Here is a 12,565-nt window from a genome sequence, read left to right on the forward strand (position 1 = left end):
CTCAGTTTAAAACTCCTTCAAGCTGCTGGAGCTGTGGACAGAGATCTCCGGGTAGATGACAAGCCAGCTTTGAGTTCTGGTTATTTTTTTAAAATCCTTCACGAGATTTTTATAAGGGGTTTTCAGATCCCTCGCGGATGTTTAGAAGGGACTTTTCAGCAAGGGAGAAACTGACTGAGGGAGCACACCGGGGAATCAGTGAAACTGATTATACACCAAGTGGGCTCAAGGGCCCAAAGAAAACAAATGCGGAAAAAAAAATTCTCCCTCTTATTCCTTTCAGCTTCAGCAATCAGCGGTGCGCCTCGGAACTCCACTCAGCTCCAGCGGCCAGGCAGAAATGGGCTTTCTAAAACGGACGGTGCCCTTTAAAAACAATGCTGCTAATCCCGAAAACAATCCGTGTCAAAGTGCAGCCGCTCTGAAGAAGGCCAAGCTGTGGATCGCAGGTGGGAGCCAGTGCCACTTTCAGCGGTGCTTAATGGACACTGAACATGTCCCTTATTTTAAACATAACGCACTTTTCCCAGCTGCGATTCACACTGGGAAGGCAACGACCAAGCCACTGGTAACACTGGCATGTTAGGTGTGGAATAGGAAGTCTTACCCGAATTCCTGGGAGACTCAGCTTGCAACTGGCAGCTTCTTTAAAACTTTGCTTGCTAATAAATAATGACAACTGGTTCCTAGGTAGCACTTTCCCCCACTGATCTCAGTGCCTTCCATTCTGAAGGATCTCAGAAGGCGTTGGTGACGCAGCGTACCTCCAAATAGCACCCGTAAACCCCATATTCCTCACTGGTATATGGTTGTGATGTTTCATATAAAGCAAGCCTTGTAAGGTACCGTATGAAAGGTCATGATCTGCTCTGTCAAAATACGTATATCATTATTCGATATGAAGTTATGAGATTTTGCTATGTGGCTGTTATTGAAATACGCTGTGAGTTTGGGAGATGCCCACTGCTAGCTCTCTGGTGACAACAAAGGTGTTGACCCACACCCAGGCAGGCGTGAAATGATCATTGACCGGCAGGGGAATTGTAAACAAGAGGTCGGCAGTTCAATAAGAGACAGCTGTGCACGCACAACACAAGGGGATTGCTCTACTCTGTGACTCAGCAAGGACATGTCTGGGCTAGTATCTTTCCTGGGACATGAATTGAGAGCATAAAATAAATGACCGTGGGATCGTGAGACCACCTCACCTCCCCCACCTATGCTGAAGGCAACAAGAACACCGAGAAGACAAAGACTTAGGAGACTGGCCCCAGACTGAGAAGGAAATTCAGTCCGTGTATTAAAAACTGTAAGCTGGCTGCAACATGCAGTGGGGTGAGAAAAACGGCTTGATTCAAACCTTAATCAGTCGCTGATAAAGTTTAGGATTTAGAATGCATGTTTACTTTCATCTCTTACGTAACTATCTCTGATCTCTATGCCTACCACCTATAATCACTTCCAATCTATTTAGCTGTAGTTAATAAACTGATTTTAATGTTTTATCTTTACCAGGGAGTTTGTCTGAAGTGCTTGGCGAACCTGCTCAGATGACAAAGGCTGGTGCGTGTCCACTATCCTTTGATGAAGTGCTGAAGCAATTAATGAGCTCGAGGAGTGTAAGACGGTACATTTCTGGGGTGCAAGGCTAGGGGGGTTTGCTGGTGTTTCCCTGTGGATGGTTCGTGAGTGGCTTAGGCTCTGTCTATGTTACAGTTTATGGCAGCATCACTGAGCAAAATAAGTTACATTGAGGTAAACGCTGGTGTGGACGGTGCTATGTTGCTACCACCCCTCGCAGAGGTAGTTTTATTGTGCCAAGGGGAGAGCTGTCTCCCGTTGGCAGAGAGCATCTTCACCAGAGGGGCTGCAGAGTGCAGTGGCATCAGTACAGCTGTGCCACGCTGCAGCACTGTATGTATAGACAAGCCCTTTGACAGCAGTCCTGCAACTTAGCTGGGTGTGTCCCCGCCTGTTGACTGAGTGACAACAGCACCTGGCGGGGTGTCGCTGCTTGTCACTAGCAAAGCACTGTGAGAGACAGGCCAGGCTGGAGGGCAGAGGGGTCCCACAGTTCCAGGCTGGATCCTGGGGAACCCGTCACAGCGTTCTAGATCGATACACACAGCAAACGCTTCACCAAGCCCTGACATTCTCTCTCTTCCGGGCTGGAATTCCGGGCAGCTGCGTTACTTGTACCAGCACGGAGCAACAATGAGCTAGAAATTCAGCCAGGAAGCGAAGAAGAAAAATGCATCTGATTGAAATGGCAGCACTCGGGTATAATTAGCCACCGTGGCATTTGGCCAGGAGGCTGGAGTCAAGGCCCTGTGCGTTTGTGGAAAGTTCCAAGGGGCCCTGAAAGTGCACGAGTGCTTAGGATGTCAGTGCACCATCTCACCCGTTAAACACTGCAACCTGCAGGCACCTTGGCTCACTGCTGACTTAGGGGGAGAGCCAGGGACTAAGGGCTGGGTTCTGCCACTCAGCTGACAGGTGTATTCCCTCAAAATCATGGCCTGGCAGAAACAGGGCAAGTCAGGCCCTGAATCATCCAAGCCCACCTCTAAGCTTTTCCCAGGAGGTCTTCATCCCCGCACCGACCTGGCCTGGTCCCACTCTGTTTATCAGCTCAGACAGGATCCCACGTGAGTCTCAGCTGTGGGGTCAAAAATACCCAGGCTCCGAGAATCGAGCAGCGAGATGAGGGACTCCAACTAAGCACGAGCGTCTGGTCATCTCCAGTGGGCATGAGTTATATGCCCATGTGGAAACCCATCAGGCATACTGTGCTTGAGCCACCTCCAGTGCAAAGCAGCCCTGTTGTAGGCACTTTCTACGAACGGATGCTGAGCTGGGAGTTTTCTACGCGCCTCGCTGGCTGGCTGGCGTTCAGGATTTGTTACAAGAACAATGCTTTGCCCTTCCCTCTGAGGATTTCAAAACACTTCAGGAGCATGACATGATTTAGCCTGGGGAAGCAGATAAGTATCACTCTCTCTGCTTTACAGGGGAGAAAACGGAGGCACGGCAAGGCCTAGTGACTTGCTGCAGGTGGCAGAGCCAGGACTGGGACCAGAACGCCTTCTTATGCCTTAACCACCCGACCCAGCCTCCTTTCCGACGAGCTGAAAGACACTTCTCTTCTAGCCACAGGACAACGGTCTTTAGACAGCAGCCACCAGAGCTCCTGCTTTCTCTCTCTTTTTCCCGCCAACCCCAGCTCTGCTTCCTAGCTTAGCATTATCATTTCTAATCTTCCCCTCTGGCCGGTATCCGATCACTGTCTCCGAAGGGGAGACGGGTGACCTGCTAGTCAGATAAACACATGCTAACTGGTTGGCCTTTTCCTTTCATCAAGCACAACAAGTCAGCCATGCTTCTGGTCAACTGCATCTCCGCAGCCGGGCTACAAGGAGTGAGAGTTTTTTTCAAGCCTCCTGACAAACCAAACGCCTTCCTCTGTAGCATGGGGCCTGGGTCACTTGCTGGTGGATTCTCTGTACCTTCAAGTCTCTGAACCATGATTTGAGGACTTTCATAAGTCAGTCATCAGTTACGGCCTGTTACAGGAGTGGGTGGGGGAGGTTCTGTGGCCTGCGTTGTGCAGCAGCTCAGACGAGATGCTCATATTGGTCCCTTCTGACCTTGGAGTCCATGAGACCCCTAGACAAACACCAACCAGATGGTCCTGATGGCGTACCATGCCCGGTAGGCTCCAAAGCAGCCCACAGGGCAAAGAGGGGGAACGTGTGTATTCACTGACTCTCTGGTGCTGAAAGTGGTAATTCCAGAGGGTTTGATCACTGCTCAGACACAATCTCTCCCATTGCCCGCACCTCCTGCAGCAGAGGGTGAGCTGCTATGCTTCGCCAGGAGAGAGACGCAAAGCAACCCGCCACAACAGGCAACCTGCTCCTCCGGCCTCTGCAAACCCTTTTCACCTTGGCGCACACAGACTCTTGGCCCTGGTGGACTTCCAATGAGCCAAGGGACAAATGGAGCAGGATTTACCCCTTAGAGTCCTATGTGATTGCTGCTTGCGTCTCCCCCACCCCGCCTTTGAGCCTCGGCTGGGTTTTTAAAGCTTTGTGCTATTATTTTCCACAAAGGGTTATTTTGGGCCAGGCACCCAGAGCTGGACTGTGGCTGGGAGCTCCGCCCAAGAAGAGGCCCGGAGAGGTACGCGGCTTCCAGTGCCCAGCAGGGATCTGGGTAGTTGGCCGGCCCAGTTAGCTCCTTCCCACTTGGACGGGGTGCCGCCTACACACCCCTTTGCATCCACAGCCCTGCCTTTGCCACAGACTAGCGGTGCCAGTAGTGCTAAGATGGGGCCTGATCCAAAGCCAGCTACAGCCAATGGGAAGACATCCTCGGACTCCAGTGGACTTTGGATCTGATGCCTGGAGCAGCAGCATTTCCCTGGCACAGGTCAGGGGAGGGGCACGCCTTGTGATGCTGCCCACCATGCAGCCCAGACACAATCCGGCCTTGGGAGGAGCGGAGGAGGGGCAGCAAGAGCAAAGAAAGAGACCAGGCTAGGCCAGGGAAAGGTTTGGTTTACTGAGCCAAACCCACCGACTTTCTTGGAGTTCAGCCAGGGTTGAATTTGGCCCGTGGACACGTTAGAACGAAAGCGAGTCATGCCCAAACAACTTCCAGTAGGAGGTTCTATTTTCACACGCTGAAATGTCCCAAATTTCTGCCCACATTTGGTTCCCCCCACCCACCTTTTGGAAAAGCTGAGCCAGACCCTTCAACTACTGCTGATTCATGGGAGAGGGAAACAAAAGCCTGACCCTTCCCCACCGGGAGAAAACGCACACCGCACTTATTGGCTTGGACAGGGCAGCAGCGAAAATGGCTGAGGTGTGACTCCTGACGGCACAGATGTAGGTCAACAGCTTTTTGTAAAACTGCCCATCAGCTTAGATTGTAAGCTTGTGGGGCAGGGACTGCCTCTTCGTTCTGTTTGTACAGCACCGAGCACAGTAGGGTCCTGGTCCATGACGGGGGCCCAAGGTGCTACAAAAATGCAAACAACTAATGATAATTTTGAGATCCCGAGGGCCTTGCAAAGTACCATTCCCACAGGACGGCGTTTGGCACTGGTGTAAATGATACCGAGCAATGAGGATTGGGCCCACAGGCATCGCTGAGATCCAGCACCTCTGCTCAGTGGGTGGAATCAAGCCTAATGTCATTTGAGCAGGCTCATTCGGCATCTCAGGGCCAGAGCCTCCACTGGTGTAAAGCAGCAAAGGGCAGTGGCACCCAATGGAAACACACTGATTTACACCAGCTGAGACCCTGGCCCTGAGATTTCAGCAGAACCTGTGGACGCCCCAGCGCTTTCTCCCTGCCCAGCCCAATAGATGCAGACCTGCCACCAACTTGGACAAGCGGGCCAAGGGCGCTGGGAAATAACTCGCATTCATGGCCTCATTCACTCGCATTGGGTGGTCTGAAGGCGTGGTGGGGGGCTCCTGGGATATCAGGCTCTCTCTGTCAGATCTGCTGCATTCTACAACCCCCATTCGACCCTCCCTCCAATCAGTCTGGTTCTCTCTGCTGCAAATATCCAGGCTTCACAGGGCCACGCTGACAGGCGGCTACTCCAGTCACCCAGGGCTGCGCGCCATGAACTGTAGCTAAACGTTCAATCGGATTCACCAGATCACATTTGAGGAAGCAAAGCCTCTTCGGGATCATTTAAGGACAGGGGATATGTTTCCTCTCTCCACCCCCCTCCCCTTTCTTTAAAGGTGAAAAGAAAGCAAGGAAATTAAGTGCAGAAAAAGACCTGACTGCAACACATCACAGTCGGAAGCACTGTAAGTCATAGCAGTCGGTGGGTAACAGGAACACCACCGGCTCCACTCCATCATACACCCAGGCGAACCTCTAGGGTGGCTTTTGTGACTCACCAGCACAGCTTGGTATACAAGGACCTGATCGCTGTGGGGCCTATTGGACCCAAGCCACCATGGGGTCAGGTGTCCTAAGCTCTACACTGGGCCTGATCCCGCGTGGTGCTGGGCAGTCAATGGCGCTGAAGTCAGCTGAGTCAAGGGCAACGGGCAGCCCTTCTTGCTTCCTGGAAATCAACCAGCGCGCACCCGTGGCTGTGCTTAGCTGTGCTGCAAATTCAGCTCTCTGTGGGGCAACACCTCTTTCCTGTGAACCGCTAGCCTGAACCTGGAGACAGAGCAGGGCATATCAATGGGGGCCGGATTCTCCCCTGACATTGGGGGGCGGTGGGGAACCGGGGCTGTCACTGACATCCCTGCAAAAAGAGTGCAGATCAAAGCAGTCAGGATATGCACTAGTGACTTGACTGCCTGGGGCTCAGGGCAATAAGGGAATCTAATCCCCCTCTCCCCCCCCCCACACACAGACAGTACCCACAACAGAGGACAGACAGACAGACACACACACACAGGATGTACTCACAATGGGAACAGGTGCAGAGGCTGTACCCACAACAGGAGTCTGTCTGTCTGTCTCTCTCTCTCTCACACAGACACACACACACACGCTGTGCCCACACCAGTTTGCTCCGCCAAGCCAGCCCCACTGCTGGCACCGCAGGAAGCGCGGCCCGCTCTCGGGTACCCCCAGGGCGCCCCCTCCCCGGCGGCGCTCACCTCCCGGAGCTCCTTGGCTACCTCCTTGAGCTCCTGCAGGATCCCCTCCAGCTGCCCGATCACCATTTTCATGCGGCACCGGATCCGCTCCCTCTCGCTGCTGCTGCTGCTGCCGCCGGCGGGGTCGTCACTGGGCTGCCTGTGCTGCGAGCCCCGCGAGTTCATCCTTCACAAGCGGCCTGGGCGCCCGGCGCTGTCCATTCTGCTCTCCCCCAGCCCAGCCTTGCCTCCGCGGAGCCCCTCTCGGCCGGGGAGATCTCCACATCTTACCGCCCCCGCCCCCGAGAGCCCGGCCGGCACTCAGAGCCGCGCGGCGCGGGGCGAGCTCTCCGCGCTCTCCGGCGCACCCATGGCACCGGAGCGGTGCCGGGCGCAGCGAGCAGGCGGGCCGCGAGCTACCCCTGCCCGGCCCCGCGCCGCTGCTAGCGGGTAGGCAGTGCCCGGCTGCCCGGAGGGGGCATCCCCTTGCCCGGGGCGCGGGGGTGGGGGCGCCCCGATGTCCCGCAGAGGCTGGGCGCAGCGGCCCCGTTTCCACCTGCTCCGCTTCCTTCCGCCTTACGCGGCGCCCGGGGCCCCGCGGCGACCGATCCGGGGCGGGCTCGGCCCGCTTGGCTCACAGGAACCGACGATGCGCCCGATCCTGGGTTCTTCGTCGCGGGGCAGCCCGGGAAACGTCCCGCCGGACCCACGGGGGCTTCCACGGCGGGGGCGCGTGTCCTGGGGCCCCGGGGTCCACGGCCGCCTCCTGCAGAGAGAGCGAGAGAGAGACACCGCAGCGTCACGGGCCGGGCCGGGCAGGGCACCCCGCGAGCCGGGCTGGCCCGGGGCTGTGCTCGGCGCTGCAGCTTCGCCCGATCCATCCCCGCCAGGGCCAGCGGAGCGCAACGCAGCGCCCGGAGCCCAGCCCGGAGCCAGCCCGCCCCGCGCCGTCCTCTGCCGGGGGCAGCGCCACGGGAGCGGCTGGGACCGGCCCGGCCCGGCGGGGACTGTCGGGATCAACGAAAGGAACCGGCCCCGCTCCCGGCAATGGCTGGCCACGGGCCCCCACTTGGCCGGGCGAGCTGCACGGGCGCCAGCGCCTCGCCCCCCGCCCCTGCCCCGCGCCTCGCCGGCCGTAAGGCCGCGGATCGCGCCGGGAACGCCGCGTTTCCTGCCGAGCCGCCCCGCGAGCCAGCCACGGCGGCCACTTACTCGGCGAGCGGAGACGGGGGGACACCGGCCCGGCTCCCGCTTCTCCAGCGCAGGGGCTGCGGCTCCTCCGGCCGCCCCTGGGCGCAGCCGGGGGCTGGGTTCGCGGTGCCCGCTCAGCGGCGCTGGCTCCCCGCCGCTGCCAGCTGGCTGGTCGCCGTGCCCGGCCCGGGCGATGCCATCCTCCCCCGGAGCAGGGGCCCTTCTTCGCCCCTTGGATCCGAGCCCGCAGGAGGTCTGGCCTCGCTCTTCTCCTGGCCGGCCCGGCTCGGCTCGGCTCGGCCCGGCTCGCCCGGAGCGGAAGGCGCGGAGCCGGCTCAGAGGCGGCGGAGGAGGAGGAGGAGGAGGAGGGGAGCTGCCACGCCGTGTGCGGGGGAGGCGGCCGGGCTCCCCCCCTCGCCAGCGCCGCGCTGCGATGCCTCTCGGCCCCGCCGGCCCATCATGCGCAGGCAGGGCAGGGCAGGGGCGGCCGGAGCCCGCGGGCCGGTCCCCGACAAGCGCCGCCGCGCCGCACGGAGCTAGTGCGCTGGGCAGGGCGGCCGGGCCGGCTCCGGGCGCGCGGGGCTCGGCCCCAGGCTGGGCTGCTGGCGGGGGGGCGCCGGAGCTGCCCGCATGGCGGGGGGGGGCCCCCGCGGCTGGCCCGGCGGCGAGCGGCTCAGATCCGGCGGGCGCCCGTCCGCCACTCCCGGGCGGCTGCTGCCCGGCCCCTGGCGCCCGGCTCCCCGCGGGCAGGGGCAGCCATGGAGCGAGCCGAGCCGAGCCGAGCCGAGCCGCGCTGCACCGCGCCGCGCGTCCTGCCTGGAGCCGGGCTGGTGCCGCCTGCAGCCCGCGGCCGGGCTCCGCGCACGGCGTGCGGCTGGCGCTGGGAGCGAGGGGGCAGAGCCTGGCCAAGCAGCCGGCGCTTAAAGGGGCAGAGCGCGGCGGGCGCCCTGCGGCGGAGGGGCCGGCTCTGCCCGGCGAGGTCCCCGGCGGGCGGCGGCGCTGGGCAGCCCCAGCTGGGCCTCTCCGCTCCCCGCGCGAAGGAGGCGGTGGCGTTTTACAGGCGGAGAGCGAGGAACACCGCGGGGCGGCCCAAGCGCCTTCTGCCAGGCCCGGCAAGCCCCTGGTAGAGCGGGGACGAGAGCCCCCGTCTGGCTAAGTCCCATGGTCTAGCCACTGGGACAGGCCTCGGGAAGGTGTCCGGACTCCTGGTCTGCACAGGCCTGGTCTCTGATCCCCTTCTGCTACTAACCCTTAGTCATGTTCCTTGCCCCAGTTTCCCCACCTGTACCACAGGACCCAGCTGCCCAGTTGCGTGGGGGAGGAATGGCGCTCCATGAACTAAGGAAACGTCTCAGGGCAAATCCCTCCCCAGCCTGCTGTAGCCACCAGAGGCCTAAAACGCAGGAGAACCTTGCTGTTCCCCAGCAAGAAAAAGTTTTTCCCTAGGCGGGTGGTGAAGCCCTGCAATGGGTTACCTAGGGAGCTGGGGGAATCTCCATCCTTAGAGGTTTTTAAGCTGCGGCTTGACAAAGCCCTGGCTGGGATGGTTTAGTTGGGGTTGGTACTGCTCTGAGCAGGGGGTTGGACTAGATACCTCCTGAGGTCCCTTCCAACTCTATGATTCTAAGGAAGCTCCATCCCAGGGCCAGCAGCCTCCTGTGGAGAGAAGTGCCAAGGCCACCACAAACATGCAGGGGAGGGAGGGGCTTGTGGGAGGTTCAAGAGAGTGGCCAGGAGGTTTGACACAGCCCAGTGCACCCCCACCTACACCGAGCTGTGCCTGTGGCCAGGCCTCAGGCTGCCCTGCCTCTAGGGGAAGGGATGGTCCCGCCCTCCATAGGGCCCCTCCTCCACCCCCGGGAGACTCTGCCCTGCCACAGGCAGGGAGGGGTAAACCTCTCCTCTCCCAGCACTTTGGTACAAGAATGGGTCTGATCTGCATTGCTGTGGGTAAGAGGAGACTCAGGCCCCACTGCAGAAAGCAGCGCCTCAGAGCAGCCGTACTCAAGGTGTTTGTGTCAATCGGCCTTCTAGTCCCAACCTCTTCACCTGTGAGAGCAGCCAGCTCCCAGCAGGGGTGAAGGTAGCAGTGTGTCAAGGCAGGTGCTTGCCTGCACCAGCGAGCCACCAGTGCGTCTGTACACTGCAGCTGGGAGCGTGCCACCCCACTCAGGTAGGCAGACACACTAGCTCTGCTCTAGCCGGGTAGCAGGGGTCGCGGGGGCGGTGGTTTGGGCTAGCTGTCTGAGTACTTACCCCACAGGCCGGGCTGGGTCTGGAGGCTGGTGGCTAGCCGAGGTGCTGCCCATGCTACCCCTGGTTACAGCTAGCCTGACCAGGGTGAGCGTGCCGGTGCATTCACGCCGGGAAGCACTGTCTCAGCAGTAGCACAGATGCACCCCTCTGTCCATTTCACCTCCCCTCCTTCGCATGCCCCCAGCCTCCCCGGGAAGGTCTCTGCAAACAAGGGCCGAGCTAGGAAAGGGCTAGGCAGCAACCTCTGGAGAAGCTCAGTAAGAGGCAGCTCCTCCCTGTGGGGTCGCCTCGCTTGTCTCTGGCCTCCCCTAGGTTCATATTGCTGCTCATCAGGTGTAGTTGAGGCTAATCCCTGGGCCTGCCCACCACACAATCTGCCTGCAAATCCCACCTGCAGACCAACCCTCCTGCTTTCTCACAGTGACCCTGGCCCCCCTGCGTCACCTCTTGCTGCACCTCACTTCAACGGCAGCTTCTTAAAGCCTGGACCATGCTTTCATTCTCTCTGTGAAGAGCGGTGCACCCCCGGAACGCTGCGCTATAGAATTACACCCCCTCCCTCCCAACATTATGTTCAAAGAATGCTGAGGTTGCACATTTCAGCACTCGAAAGTTAGGAAATGCCAGAATTAAGGCTGCCTCCGCAACCTTAATTCAGCCCCTGTGTACACACACACCATGATACAGTCTTTAGTGACACGGTCACATACCATTTCCTCCACAGAATCCCTGCCTCCTTCAGTGAATGAGGAGTTACTCAATATTTCTTTTAATCCTCATTCGTGTGTGGCCCACACACCATCTAAATCCTTCAATGAATTCAGAATTATTAATTTCCTCCTGGGCAATTGTATGGTGCTTTCCAGATAGGATCTGAGCATTCCCCAAACATGAATGAATTTATCTTTACAACATTCCTGTGTGATTAAGGGGTTTTCTTAGTCCCTTTTTAAGGCTGGGGAACTGAGACAGAGAGCAAAGGTCAAAATTGGCCACTCATTTTTGGTGCCCAGATGTGGACACCCTGGGCCTCAATCTTCAGAATACTTTGCATTTTTATTTCACTTGATATGTTTAAATCACAGCTCCCAGATTTCAGCTGCAGCTGTGAGTGCTCAGCACTTCCCAGAAAACAAGATACACAACTAGTGGCCAGCTGTGAATGGTTTGGTTTAGGTGACTTGCCCAGCATCACACAGGAACTCTGTGGCAGAGGCCAGAACAGAGACAGAAGTCAGTTCTCCAGGGCGGTGTTCAACTGCTTTAATCACAAGGCCATCCTTGCTCTTCCTGAAGCCCCCCTGCCTCTTTCACTACACACCTTCCCACCTCTGCAACAAATGATGCACAGTTCTTTCAGACACCAGCCTCTTTCAGCAGCAGATCTTGATTCATTCCTAGAGCTGGTCCAGAAAGCAGCCTGAATGAAGCAGAGTCTGTGGGGAGCGGGGAGAATAATATGCGATCAAGAAATTATAAGACTATCATAATACATATGCACAAGAGGGCCAAATTAAGGGTGCACTTTAAATCTGGCATTTCCTAACTTCTGAGGCTTGAAATCTACATCCTTATCTTTTTAATGCGTTTTAGGAGATGTAATTTCTTAAGTTAAAAAAAACCAAAACTCTGATATAAACAGAAATTGTGTCCTCAGAAACTATATAGACCTGCAATTTGGTTTATCAGCAGGATCTGGACTTTTACATCCAAAGCAAAGAACTCTACCACGTGAGCCACTGGTAGCAGTAGAAAGTTGTTATCCCCCATTAGACTAGGCACCAATAAGGCCTGAAGTACACACTTTGCCAGTGGGTTTCACAGATACTTGCTGACAGCTGAAGATTGTACAGAGTCAGGACTCCTGGGTTCAAATCCAGGTCCTGGGGGAAGTGTACTTTAGAGATTGTAAACCCATTGGCCAGTTCTCCCTTCCACCTATCTACCTGGAGCTCTCCCTCTTCCCCCGCCTGCTCCTTGTCACAGGTTTGCCTGAGCCACACATCCCCCCAGGCAGGCTTAATTCATTTTCCATAAAATTAAAGTAACACTTCATTCAAAATGGCCACATGGGCATTACATTCCAAAACACAGGCCAGGGAGGCAGGAGCAGGGGGTGGACAGGAGCGTTATAGGATGCAGTAGGCATTTGCAGACCTTACTCCAACTCAAATATCATCAGAGCTGGCTGGGCACCAGACCAGAACAGGCTGCTGAGGCATGAGAACTGGCCCACCTGACCTTCGCTGCCATAGCATCACCCACAACTAGCCTTTAAAAGGAAGCAACCAGTCCTTTTTATCCGGTCTGCTGGGCCCTGATTGGCCTGTCCCTGCCCCTGCCCTTCTAGCCACTGGAAAAAATCACAACTTGCTGGTTCCATCAGCGGCTGATCCTGGGAGGCCTCTCTAGGCAACCCCTGGAGGTCCAAACTCACTGCTCTTCTCTTTCACAAGGAGAGTTTCCTAGCCCCTATGAAATAGCAGGGCCTC

General features: G+C 57.4%; 1 protein-coding gene and 1 long non-coding RNA gene across 2 annotated transcripts in view; both read right to left on the minus strand.

The window, feature by feature from the left end:
- Nucleotides 1-8,526, minus strand: part of INSYN1 (inhibitory synaptic factor 1) — a 66,556-nt gene extending 58,030 nt beyond the window's left edge. Inside the window, exons 1-2 of the mRNA XM_067543221.1 lie at nt 7,839-8,526; nt 6,648-7,392 (exon numbers count right to left, since the gene is read on the minus strand). Coding sequence (XP_067399322.1) covers nt 6,648-6,812 — 165 coding nt within the window. The 5' untranslated portion in view covers nt 6,813-7,392; nt 7,839-8,526. The remainder of the gene's footprint in view (nt 1-6,647; nt 7,393-7,838) is intronic.
- Nucleotides 8,527-11,311: 2,785 nt separating this feature from the next.
- LOC137149668 (uncharacterized) lies at nt 11,312-12,346 on the minus strand. The gene is made up of 2 exons (XR_010918818.1): nt 12,231-12,346; nt 11,312-11,509 (listed from the first exon to the last, which is right to left on the minus strand). It is a non-coding gene; the product is annotated as an uncharacterized lncRNA (long non-coding RNA).
- Between the last annotated feature and the right edge of the window lie 219 nt (nt 12,347-12,565).

Source organism: Emydura macquarii, unplaced genomic scaffold (genome assembly GCF_026122565.2).
Source record: "Emydura macquarii macquarii isolate MOO-44397 ecotype Brisbane River unplaced genomic scaffold, CSIRO-AGI_Emac_v2 contig_799, whole genome shotgun sequence".
Taxonomy (NCBI): domain Eukaryota; kingdom Metazoa; phylum Chordata; order Testudines; family Chelidae; genus Emydura; species Emydura macquarii.